The sequence below is a fragment of the Lotus japonicus genome, chromosome 6 (assembly GCF_012489685.1).
Source record: "Lotus japonicus ecotype B-129 chromosome 6, LjGifu_v1.2".
In the NCBI taxonomy this organism is placed as follows: domain Eukaryota; kingdom Viridiplantae; phylum Streptophyta; class Magnoliopsida; order Fabales; family Fabaceae; genus Lotus; species Lotus japonicus.
This window is the reverse complement of record NC_080046.1, coordinates 19,825,111-19,837,646: the sequence shown is the minus strand read 5'-3', so window position 1 is coordinate 19,837,646 and position 12,536 is coordinate 19,825,111. Positions and strand designations below refer to the sequence as shown.

The window sequence follows — 12,536 nt, the reverse complement described above, 5'->3', positions numbered from 1 at the left end:
ATTAAATTACAATTATAGTTTCTGATGTGACGGAAAACAATTGGATGTTTGTGTAAAGAAAATTTACACCAACGATGTATCTTCCCTTTTCTCATATTATATATGCGCTGATAAAAGACATCGAATAAGTAATGATTATACTAATATTTTTTTGCAAATAGAATGATTATTTCTTTGAGAATGTAACTTGACATTTTGATTGACCCGCTAGCTTTCCCAAAATATAAGAAAAAAATAAAATAAGACAATAATTAGTATAGTCGGATAAATATATTTGGATTTTTTTATTTATTAATTTAATTATTCCATTCATTAACTACATGGAGCAAGAAGGTTAAAACTCTTTTTGTTGTCATACATTTTTTTATTTTTGCAGCAAAAGAATTATTAAATACATTAATTAACAAATTTTGTGCAAAGAAATTCATGGTAAAATTCTCATTAGTTTAATTTGATTCAACTGTTTAATAAAATCATAATCACAATACACATCTTATCCTTAGTTTAATATTTATATATTTTTGAAATCCAAAATAATTTACCATGTCCTATGAAATTTTGTAAATGATACTAACATTTTAAAGATTAATAATAATAATAATAATAATAATAATAATACTTATTATATTCTATAATCCTAATAAATTTATCATGCATGTCCTATGAATTTTCGTAACTGATATTAAATTTTTTAATTAGTGTGTAAATAATATTAACTAAACACCAATAAAATATCTAACTGTAAGTGAAAGGGTTAGTAAAAGGTTTATTGTTGCATTCATATCAAATTTAATGTTAAAATTTCAAAATTAATTATGCTAAAGAATAATATTAGTATTTATTTATGTATTGTATAAATTTGATAATGATTTTCCATGTCTTGTGAAATTCCGTAACTGATATTATAATTCCCAAGAAAATTAATTATGACTTTTGGAATTTCGTAACTAATATTTTATTTTTATTTGATGTGTAAAGAATATTAACTAAATAGTTAAAAAAAAACTAAGTGGAAGCGTAAGGGTTAGTAGAAATTTTATTGTCGCATTCATATCATATTGAATGTTAAAATCCCAAACTTTAATATCTAAAGATTAATATCAATATTATTTCCATAATTTATAAATTTGACGTAATTTACTATGTCCTATAGAGAGTTCGATAATTGATATCACTTTTTTCAAGAATAATATTAATATTAAAATTTTTTAATTAAAAATAATTTTCATGTCCTTTGAAATTCCGTATATGATTTTATTTTTATTTGATTTGTTACTAATATTAATTAAACTTTAATAATAAGAAATTTAGGTGTAGGTCGAACGTTTATTAAAATGTTTAAGTTTACATTTATATCAAATTTAATGGTAAAGTCTCAAGCTTGAATTGCTGAAGATTAATATAAATATTAATTAATACATTTAGGTCTCGCAGGTTTAGAAAGAGGTAGCAGGTTCTTTTTATTCTAGTTTCCCCCTGGATTTGGATTTGAGCTTGTTCTCAAACCCTTTATCATTTATATATATATATATATAGATATATATCCTTTTACTTTCAATTTTTTTAATTAATACAATATATAAAGGAAAAAATAAATTATCAAGGAATTCCATAAATGATATTAGTTTTTCTTAATTTTAGTATTAATATAAATTAATTTATTACATATGACTGAAATAATTTATGACGTCTTAAGGAATTTCGTAACTGATATTAAGTATTTTTGATTAATATTAATAATAAATAATATATATAATAGAAAATTAAAATTATTCATCATGTCCTATGTAATTCTATTATTTTTATTAACCTAATATGTAACTAATATTAATTATAAATTTGATGAAGCTGGAAAAATTAGTCCAAAATTTATTTTGGTATTCATATCAGATTTAATGTTTAAACTCCTACCTTTAAAGAAACCCTACCTTTAATTGTTAAAGATTAGTATTAATATTAATTAATTTTTTATAAATATAGAATAACTTACAATGAATATGGACTTCAATAATTAATATTAATTTTAATTTACCGTGTAATTAATTTAAATAAACACTAAATAAAAAACTTAGGTGATATTAACCAATGGAATACCATCTCATATTAACCATTTATTTTGGTGAGTAATTTTGGGATCTTATAAATTTTAATGTTAAAACATCCACCTTTATTTCTAAATAAATATTAATTATTATATTCTAGAAATCTAAACTAAATGATCACGTTTTAAGGAATTTCATAACTAATAATTTTTTTATTTCAAAAGATTAAGAATTCTAGAATGTTTTTTGTCTTGTTACAAAAACAATTATTTTGGAACTATATGAAAAAAAATTAAGAATTCTGAAAATTCGTAATCTTACAATAGAAAAATACTAAATTTGTATTAGGGTTTATTTTTCTTGTTTTTCGATGAAGCAAAAAGAGTATCTTTTTTCTTGAAACATCAAATTATTTTAACCACTTTATCTTTATAATCAATCACAAACTAATACCATTTAACCAACTAATTAACCACTTAAAAAAATGATATAATTTATCGTTACCCTCTCAGAGTATGATAAAGTTTGTCTTTCAATTTATAAAAAAATATCTCCTCAATAATAAAGTTGTATCTTTGTCAATTCACCATGAATAAGTCAATTAATATTGAATATAATTGATACATTGTAATGGTGGCTAGACAAATTAAGAAAGCTCAAACTTTCTGATGCAATAACATGATGTTCATATCATACCCTTAAATTAAGTATAGCAAGCAACACTTGGAAATAACATATCAAGAAAGTTGAAGAAACAAAGAAAAGTCATTTACGACACTATTGTTGTCCTGCTTCTCAGAATCATTTTTTCATCTTCTTCCTCTTCCTTCTCCTCCCCCCTCTTCGTCCTCTTCAATAGGAGTTGTACCACCTGACTTATACCTTTCCCTTTCTCACTCCTGTCAATATATGCATTCAACAATAAATCAACTTGTGTATTGAATGGCCACAAATAGAGAAGAAAAATTGTTAGACTTATAAGAGAGTTAGTGGAAAGTCAGTACTTGTAATTGTTGTAGTGGAAAGGGTTAGTGGAAAGTTTTTATTGGTATTGATATCATATTTTATGTTTAAACTGTCAACTTTTAATATTTAGGATTAATGTCTTGTATATATCCTAACTAACTAATCATGCCCTCTAGAATTTCTTAACTGATATTAATTACTAATATGTAACCACTAAATTCTTCAATAACTACATATAAATGAAAAAGAGGGCATTGAAACTTATAAGAGAGCTCTTCCAAAATGAGGGCATTGAAACCTGTAAATTAATGAGTGGCAATTCTTGGCCTTAAAAAACTAAAATGAATATCTTTTTAGTTGAAAGTAGAAGAGAGGTTTAGAAATAATTAGGAGAGAATCAATTGAGATAACAATATGAGAAGAGAATAAAATAAATTATAGTATTAGGGAACTTCTTGAGCTCGGAGATACTTCATAAAATGTAATTTTTGAAATCATGCACCCATATGAGGAATAAAATAAAGAAGATAACAACCTAATGTGAAAAAAAAATTGAATTGAGGAATAAAGACTGTATCTTACTGGAGTGGAAGATGAGAAATGAGAATAAAGAAAACAACAACATAATGTGAAAAATAAATTGTAGAAAAATAAGTCTGAACTCTGAAATCAAAACGCAGAAAGAAGGGAAAAAAAGGAAAGGTTCTTACCACAGTTGGAGAGAACGATCTTGCTCTTTGTCGATTTCTTCTCTCTCGCTTCGTTTTCCACAAAACAAATGGTATAAAAACTTAGAAGAAAGGTTCTTACCATAGTTGGAGAGAGCGATCTTGCCCTTCACCGTTTTCTTCCTTCTCGCTTCGCTTTCTCGAGACGGATCTGTTGGGAGACAAAACCCCTGCTTCCTCCCCACAATCAACAGTACAAAGTAAAATAAAATGGTGCTACCTAAAGAGTCATTTTTAGGACACAATGAAACAGTAAAAAAGTACATAAAATGCAAGAAACTTACATATTTTGAAGATAGTACATTGGAAGAATGGAAACAATAGAGGCAAAATCTGAAAGAAGAAAAAATTGAAAAGAGAACAAAAGCTACAATGTATTAGATTAAACGAAAAGACAATCATTTGGTTGATTTAGTTGATAGTAAAACAATGAAAATAAAAAAGCACGAAACTACCATTAACTGAAGATTACCGTAAAGTAAGGGAAGCAATATCATAAAATTTTGCATGAAACACAATTAGAGAAATGAGAAAGGAGATGAATTTAACCGTTTAATGTTACAACTGGAAGTAACAGAAAATTATTTTTAAAATGGAATAGAAGATAAGAAAAGATCATAATAATGTTAATAATCCATAGCATAAGAACAAAACATGCATCAATGACAAAAGTACAGTAAAATGGGTAACTTACTGATTGAATTAGTGATAACAATATGCATATTATGAATAAACACTAAATCTTATCGCAGTGGAAGATGAGGAATGAGAAGAATGGATGGGAAAAAAGAAGATCGGTTGAGAAGAATGTATCTTCAGAACGAAATGTGAAGAAGAAATGATTATGAAATCAGAATAAATAAATCAAAAGGGAGATAAAAGGAGAAAAGGGGCTCTTACCGGATGGATGATGATGATGGAGAAGAACATTAACGCCTAAGAATGAAAAATGATGAAGAAGAAGTAGCTGATGAAGAAGAAATTTTTCTAACTTGATGGAAGATCTTCTTGTGCAGAAATGGTGCTGTTGGAGAATCCAGAGGGAGATATTTCTTGCATATGAATATAGGTTATGGATATTAAGATGGGCAAGATAAAAAGAATTTGAAAGGAAATGAAAAGACTCAAAACTTAATAAATTTATGGGAGAAAAATGAAGAGACTCTTGCTGATTTTTGTAACCACAATCAAAAGTCACAAAAGTAACAAAAAAACAACCAAGAATGTGAAAAGGTTGCTCAAAGGGTTTCATAAGAAAATGATGCACGACTAGGATTAGAAACAATCAACGGTCAAGATTGATTTCATAATTAATTAGTCACAAATTTATATATATGCCCATGAAAAAATATTCAATCATGTACATTGATTTATTGAATTCCTATCTTACCCTCAAAGTTGCACAAACTCTCCCTTTATATAGTTTATATATATATATATATATATATATATATATATATAGCTAATGAATTTATATTTAAGTCTATTTTTATTTAAGTTTTAAATTGATTCATATAAAATATTCCTTTTGGTAAGACCCTTTTATCATTTAATTTTTTTAAACAAATTTTAATCTGTTATTTAAATACATATAATTGTAACTATATATTAACATTTTCTAATTCCTACGTCATTTTACCGACACATTTTAAAATTTTATATATATATATATATATATGCTTATAAAATTATTAACAATGATGAAATTCGTACATTAATTTTGTGAACATATATTTTAAATTAGTTTAAATATAAACTTTTTTTATGTAAAATATTCATCCCTGTCAGAATATTTTAACATATAATTTTAATATAAAAAACAATAGCATATATATTTAATACTTTATAAAGCTCGTGTGACATGCAAAGTGTCTCAACCTAGTTCATACAAAGTAATCTCAATTTAGTCCATTGTAAAGTCTCCTTTTAGATGCACGGCTCCCATAAAGTAATTCAGCGTCAAGTACTCACTGCGTTCCATCAAGAAGCTAAAAAAAATCCATAAAATTGTTCTTGTCAACTTTTTCCTTAATTTCTCTCGTTGCTGAAAAAATTCCATGGTTCCTCTTTTTTAGTCATTCCCTTTATCACAAAACTACAAAAATCATTCATATACTTGTTTTAGATGAGTTAACAAAATTCCACTTAGATCCCTCAACAGTGAGTGCATGGTCCTTGCTTTTCCTATAAATCTTGCTTCAACAATCACTGCTAGGGACAATTAGAAAAGAACTTTTAAAATCTGCACTGTGCTTAATGATAGAGAATCAAACTGAAGTAGTTTAAAGAAGTTATTAACACAGCTATAAATCTGGCTTCATGAGTTTAACTGTTACTTTACCGATTCCCCTTGCCACACATGCTGTTTTTGAGACATTTATCCAAGGATTGCAGAAGGGGTCACTGCTTCTATACTCACTCAACAAACTGTAAAATTGGAATGGTTTAACACGAAGACCCTTACCACAAATGACTGTGCATTCAATATTCTACTTTAACTAAATTAAGACATCAAAATCACAATAAAGTTCTAGATAAGTGAATGAACTTTTCAGATAACCATCTGATAATAATCATAAAAAAGATAACCATAGTTTGACAGAGAACAATAAAGTAAGTAATTTCTCTATGAAGAGAATGATGAGCTTGATTAGTCTGTTGAAAGCCTTGGTTTTTCATTTACACCCTTGTTTAAGCTTGTATCTTGCAATGAATGCACTATGCAAGTCTATCAACACCATGACATTTGATAAGGGAATCATTGGGCCAAAATAGGTATTTGAAAAGGCTCTCTATAGTGTCTCAAGAAACTTATGCACCTCCATTTAGATTCAATAAGACAAAGTAGAAGGTACTCCAACATACTGCCTCTTCATTTTTTTTAAGGTTTCTAAAAAGATGATTCACATTTTAATCTGATAGATGGAAAAAAGAAGTTACAAAAAAGAAGAAATATCTTGGAGTGCATATAAGGATTATTTAATATGAAATTAAATTATTGTACAAATAAGTATACACATAAGAAAAACTAACACAAAGGAGGACCATGTAATGATTATTTAAAATGAAATTAAATTATTGGACAAATAATAAGTACACAAACCTGAGAGTCTCTTCTTAGCTTAGGAACCAAAACAAATGATAGGAATAATCAAACAGCTCTAACACCTTGTTAGGAGAGAGTGTCCACTTTATTCATTCTTTCTCTTTTCTTTTTCTCATATCAAACAACCTCCAAGATGTACTATTTTTTCTCATAGTTTTCTCTACTCATCTTCTCTCCTCTCTATACCTCTCCTAAACAAAACAAAGCATAAATGATACATCAATTTAAACAATCACACAACATACTCAATATAAAACTTGATTAAAAAAGTTCAGTACAAATAAGTACAGGACTAATTCAACTTGTGACTCCCTAAAAAAGACCATTAATTAATGTGTTAGAATAATCAAACAGCTCTAAAGGGGACATCAATATTAGCCATATCTACATAAAATTTAGAGACCAATATAAATTATAGTAGAATAAGTACTCTATGACTAATTAATATGATGATTTACTTTAGACCAGAAAGATATATATCTTCTCTCCAAAGAAAGATATCTATCTTCTCTCCAACCTGTTTTTTATAACATAAGTGGCTTACAATTCATGGAGGAAGAGATAAACATTACCATTCTAATTTAATCTACTGATTTATAAATTTATGCTTTAGAAAGGACACTCAATTCAGCAAAGAGGATAAATTTTAAATCACCACAGACAACAAATCAAATCAAACATTTCATTCACAATCAAGTAATAAAAACTAATCAATAAGAAACCACAACAAATCATAACTTACCAAGTCAACTATATGTTGTAAACTAATTAAAATAAAAGCAACACTGCCATTGCCAAACAGAGGAGGATGGAAGATTGTGATGAATATGATAAAGAAAGGCCGGAACCCCATATCAGCAGTCATATTCTTCAGCGACTCTTAGTCACACCCAAGCCTATATGTGATGACTGCCTTGGACCCTTTTCAAAGGTCTTTCCCCCCGTGTAGGTTCCAACAAAACAACTATAAAAGAGGTTTTGATCTCTTTCTTCACATTGAAGAAGGTTCTCTTAGTAGATATGGCTAGGTAGTTGTAAGGTGAAAGCCTAGCACATAAAATCGTGGAAATTACTTGAATTGTTAGTCAACGAAAGTACTTCAATTCACATAACCAAAAAAATCGTGGATAACAACCTTTTATGCCAGACTCTTAACACCATGAAATTGAATGAAGAAAATCATTGGACATAAAATGTTGTTTGCTCTGGAAAAGGAATGATGCAAATAAAAAAAAAGAGAACTACCAATCATCTCAAAATTATTTACCTCAGTATGTATTTGTTCATTTCGCTCTAGAGAAATTTATTACCAATTACTAAGAGAGAAATTAATGGGATAGAGATTTTTTTTTTCAAATTTGGAAGATTGATGATAATATGTTTTCAAGTTTTGTTTCGATCATGGAAATGAATAAACGAATAAGATCATTAATTTGAAGCTTGATGGGCGGAGTAATTTACGGTCAAGCACAAATTCGAATTTAAAATCACTAATTACTAAGGGATGAATTAACCGGAGAGAGAATAATTTCACTAAGTTGGAGATTGATGGGGGAGGGGGGGGGGGGGGGAATTAACGGTGAAGCAGTTCCAATGTTCAAAAATCAAAACTAATATTCAAATAAATAATTTCCTATTTTTTTCAAATTTTATTAATAATTATCAGAAGGTCAGAAAGGAATGTTAGGATGTTACCTTGGCGTTATAACGGAGAAATTAGGGTTTGAAGTAGCTCTGAAGGACCATGATAGCGGCGACGGGATTGCATTTTGCAGCCTTGAAGCTTAGAAATTAGGAAAGAACTCAATTATCAAAAGAATAAAATCTCAATTCAAGTTTTGTTTTGATCTCAAAGCTGTAACAACAATAGTAATTATCAGAAGGAGAAATTTGAATGAAAATTTATATTTACATTTAAAATCCTAAATCAATTAAGCCCTAAACATCATGAAACCCAAGAACATGAAATGCAGACCTGGAAATAAACAGAGAAATAGAAGATTTAATCACAGACCACTCTGTACCAGAATCAAAAGTCGTTGAGGTAACCATCGGGGATGTCGTCGTCGTAAACATGGTTGTCGAAAACGCCGAACTCGCAGGCGTCGAGACAGCTTGAACGGCGAGACCAACCTGAAACGGGGCAGAGATGACGATGTAGAAGAAGGTGCTGAGTTAGAAGATGAGCGGATTGAAGTTGAAGAGTTGAGGCAGAGAGAGAAAACGCAAATTGATTTGATGATGAGGTTCGTGAATGAGAAACACAATGAATAAGGGAGGGGCTGAACTGAGTACGACCTGGAGATGCGGAGGGAGGAGGGGCTGAACTCATAAGTTTGATGGGAGTGTATCTGAGCAAAAGGGATCATCAAAAGTACCTTATACAACCTTATCATCAAAATTTAATATAGCCGCTCAATAATTGTTTCTCGATTTTTATCTTCTTAATGAATAAAAGTTTATGCTTTTGGAAAAAGTTCACTTAGATCTAGCATAAAGGCATTTTTGTTTGAATGATTACATGACAAAATAATTTCTAACCTTCAAGTTAGATTTTCATAATAAGTGATTTATTATGGCTTAGTAGCAATTTTGGTCCCTCATTTATCATGATTTAACAGTTCTGGTCCCTCAAGGAATTTATTAGCCTACAACGTCCCTTACGTTTACTAACTGTTGCAGTTTTGTTTTTTCGTCAACTTTCATTCAATATTTAACAGTTTTAATTAAAAAATCAATTAAAAATAAGGCTTGAATAACCGTTTTATGTTTTATGATTAACAACTTTATGGTTTCTAGTTCTTTTTAATTGATTCTTTAATCAAAAATCGTAAAAAGTTGGATGAAAGTTGACGGAAAACCAAAACTGCAACAATTAGTAAACGTGAGGGACATTGTCGACTAATAAATTCCATGAGGGACTAGAACTGCCAAATCGTGATAAGTGAGAGACCAAAAGTACTTTTAAACAAAAAAATAATTGCGTTTCGAAAAAAACTAAAACAAACACATTTGTAAAAAAACTTACAAAATTGATGATCTCTTATTTCTAAAATAAATTTTATCGTTTTCATTCATAAAGTATCTTTAAAAAACACATATTTTTTAAAAATACACACACTAGCCAAAATTATTAGTATAGTGTATAGTATATTTATATACCAATCAATCACTTGAACACAAATGTTTTTATGTTCTTTTTTCTTTGATTTCCATTTGTAACAAAAAAAAATCACTTGAACACAAATAATTGAAGAGATCCTGTTATTGAACAGATTTTAAACAGATTTTACCTGCTATTATTGGTCTTGCTGGGTTGGTGAAAGCTACCTTGCTGAAGTTCGAAAGTGTAGACGCTCGGCTAGAGGAATTTCAAACCATTCAGGCTGGGATGCAAGCTAATATGGTGAGGGTAGACAAGTATTTGAGCATGGTTGAGCAACCAGTTGTACCAAAAGCACATTCTAAAGCTGTTAGTCAATCTGAAGGGACTGCATCTGCGGCTGGTTTTAAATCTAAAGGCACTGCATCAGAGCCTAAAGGTGGTAGTCAATCTAAGGGGACAAGTGAATCTGCTGCTGGTATTAAGTCTAAACGCACTGCAACTGCTGCTGGTAAAAAGAAAAGGATGAAGACAAGGGCTGCGACTGAGATCATGGAAAACGACACATTGAACGTTGATTTTGATGGTGCTGATTTGGAGATTGATGAAGGAGCATCTGCTGCTATCCAAACCCAAGAGAGTGATGTTGCTGCTAGTGCTGAAAATCTTTGCACTATAGAAACTCCAAAGAACCCACCCTTTCTTACACCTTGGTTGCAAAAAAGCTTTAGAAGTGCAACATCCGTGGAGGTAATAATCATTGTTTGACAAGTTTTAAAGTTTTCTTTCTAAATGACTTCCTAAGTGTTTGTGTTTGACCCTGAATTTGCAATGTTGTAGGGACTTATTGGAGCCTTTGTGAGGAAAGATGTTGAAGAAACAAAGCAGAAGCTATTTCGTTCTCCAAGTTCGGCCAAAAAAGCTCCAAGCAATTTTCTAACTACTCTCCCTGCCTCTAAAGTCATTAACCCGTTAACGCAAGCAAGACTATACATTCGTCCCTCACCTGCTCCCATTTTTCCCAAGGTAATTGTAACAAGTTTAATTTAATTTTTTGTATATAATGTGCTGAAATAACTGCATTCTTCTTAAAAATTAATAATTAACTTCATTATTTATGATGGCAGAGTGCCAATTTAAAGTTTAACCTCCCTTCAGAGTTTGACTGGGGTCATTTTGGAGCTCAAGCTGTTGTTTACTTATTCCAAAAAGACCAAGACCCAGAGTAAGTTGATGTTTTTTATTTCTAATCTGTAACAACCATGTTTACATACTTAATGTTTTGTGTTGTTGTGTAACAGGGAGGTTGTACTAACAATGGATTCTTATGAAGCAAAGAGAAAGGATTTTGATTGCCTGATGCCTGGACAACAAATTACTGATAAGGTGGTTTACTGTTTAGAATTACCATGCTTGCATTTAAGCTTATTGTTATAGAAGACTGTTCTTTCATTTGTTGTTTGGTTGTTTACGTTCAGATTTTCACTTTGATTGCTGTCAAGATAGCGCGTGAACAGATCTATCTTCTGGATGCTAGTATATGGTGCATTCCTCCATCATTTGCGGTAAGTGTTCAGTTATATAACAATTCCATATCCCTCTTTTTAAATTGTATGAAAATATTGAATTTTACACAGTCATTCAATCACAACCTTCTATCTCCTATTTTAAATATTATTAAATTCAAAATTAATTATGAGATAGCAAATCAAAGGTTGTGTAGTGCATAGAAATTAATCTCCTTATATAATTATCTAAAGGGTTAAATATGTAATAGGATTGCACTGTTAGCAAATTTGCAAAGGAGGGGGGTGGTTATTGAAGGCGGAGGTATGTGTGTTATTTGTGGTAAAGTTGTTGAAACTGTTAGTCATCTTCTCTTTCTTTGTGATATGTCTTGGAGATTGTGGTGTGCAATTTTGGCTAGAGAGGGCGTGGATTGGTGTTGTCCAAGGACAATTCATGAGCTTATGTTGGAATGGGGATGAGTGCGCATCAAAACAAATATGATATTATGGACATTGATTCCTTTTTCGCTGTGCTGGTCCATTTGGCTTCAAAGAAACAAATTGATATTCCAGAATTTCCAGTTTGAATATGAAGAGATTTGACATGTTCATATTGTGAGGATACTGTGGTGGATTCAAGCATGGCGGCGAAAATGTTTATATCCTGCGGCTGATTTTGCACTAAATTTTGAGAATGTTCGGATAGAAGGAAATGACCGCTCTGCACACATTATCATATGCAAAAGGTGGTTTATTAATATGACCACCTAGGTTTATCTGGCAAAAGGACGAAAACCACGAAATTTTAATTTGGGGACGAAAATTAATTTCTCGCTATAGTTCAGGGACCCCAAACATATTTAACCATAAAATATACTATATTTCTCTTTTTTTTCCCTACTTATCTTATTTGCTCTCTCTTCTCTCTCTCTTTCTTTCCCTCCTAAATCAAATCTACTTATTTTATTTTTTGGAAAACGAGCCCGAAAATCAAATGTTGTGTGTCAAACTGTGAAGTATGTATATGAGATTTGACATAATATTTATTTATTCATTTGTTTTTGAAAACCATAGAGATATATT

The 12,536-nt window shown here is 30.0% G+C and overlaps 1 protein-coding gene across 26 annotated transcripts; it reads right to left on the bottom strand.

The window, feature by feature from the left end:
* Window positions 1-2,704: 2,704 nt before the first annotated feature.
* LOC130724504 (uncharacterized) lies at window positions 2,705-9,320 on the bottom strand. Of its 26 annotated transcripts, none has more exons than XM_057575747.1 (6): window positions 8,867-9,317; window positions 6,078-8,625; window positions 4,729-4,788; window positions 4,021-4,069; window positions 3,819-3,906; window positions 2,705-2,941 (listed from the first exon to the last, which is right to left on the bottom strand). In XM_057575747.1, the coding sequence occupies exons 2-6, from the start codon at window positions 6,111-6,113 to the stop codon at window positions 2,812-2,814; spliced, it is 363 nt and encodes a 120-aa protein (XP_057431730.1). In that variant the 5' UTR covers window positions 6,114-8,625; window positions 8,867-9,317; the 3' UTR covers window positions 2,705-2,811. The 26 variants fall into 26 exon arrangements, 8 of the variants coding, with proteins under 8 accessions (XP_057431730.1, XP_057431729.1, XP_057431724.1 ...); XM_057575746.1 differs by having other exon boundaries at window positions 3,719-3,906; window positions 8,867-9,310; XM_057575741.1 differs by having other exon boundaries at window positions 3,719-4,069; window positions 8,538-8,625; window positions 8,867-8,975; window positions 9,141-9,310.
* Window positions 9,321-12,536: the final 3,216 nt, after the last annotated feature.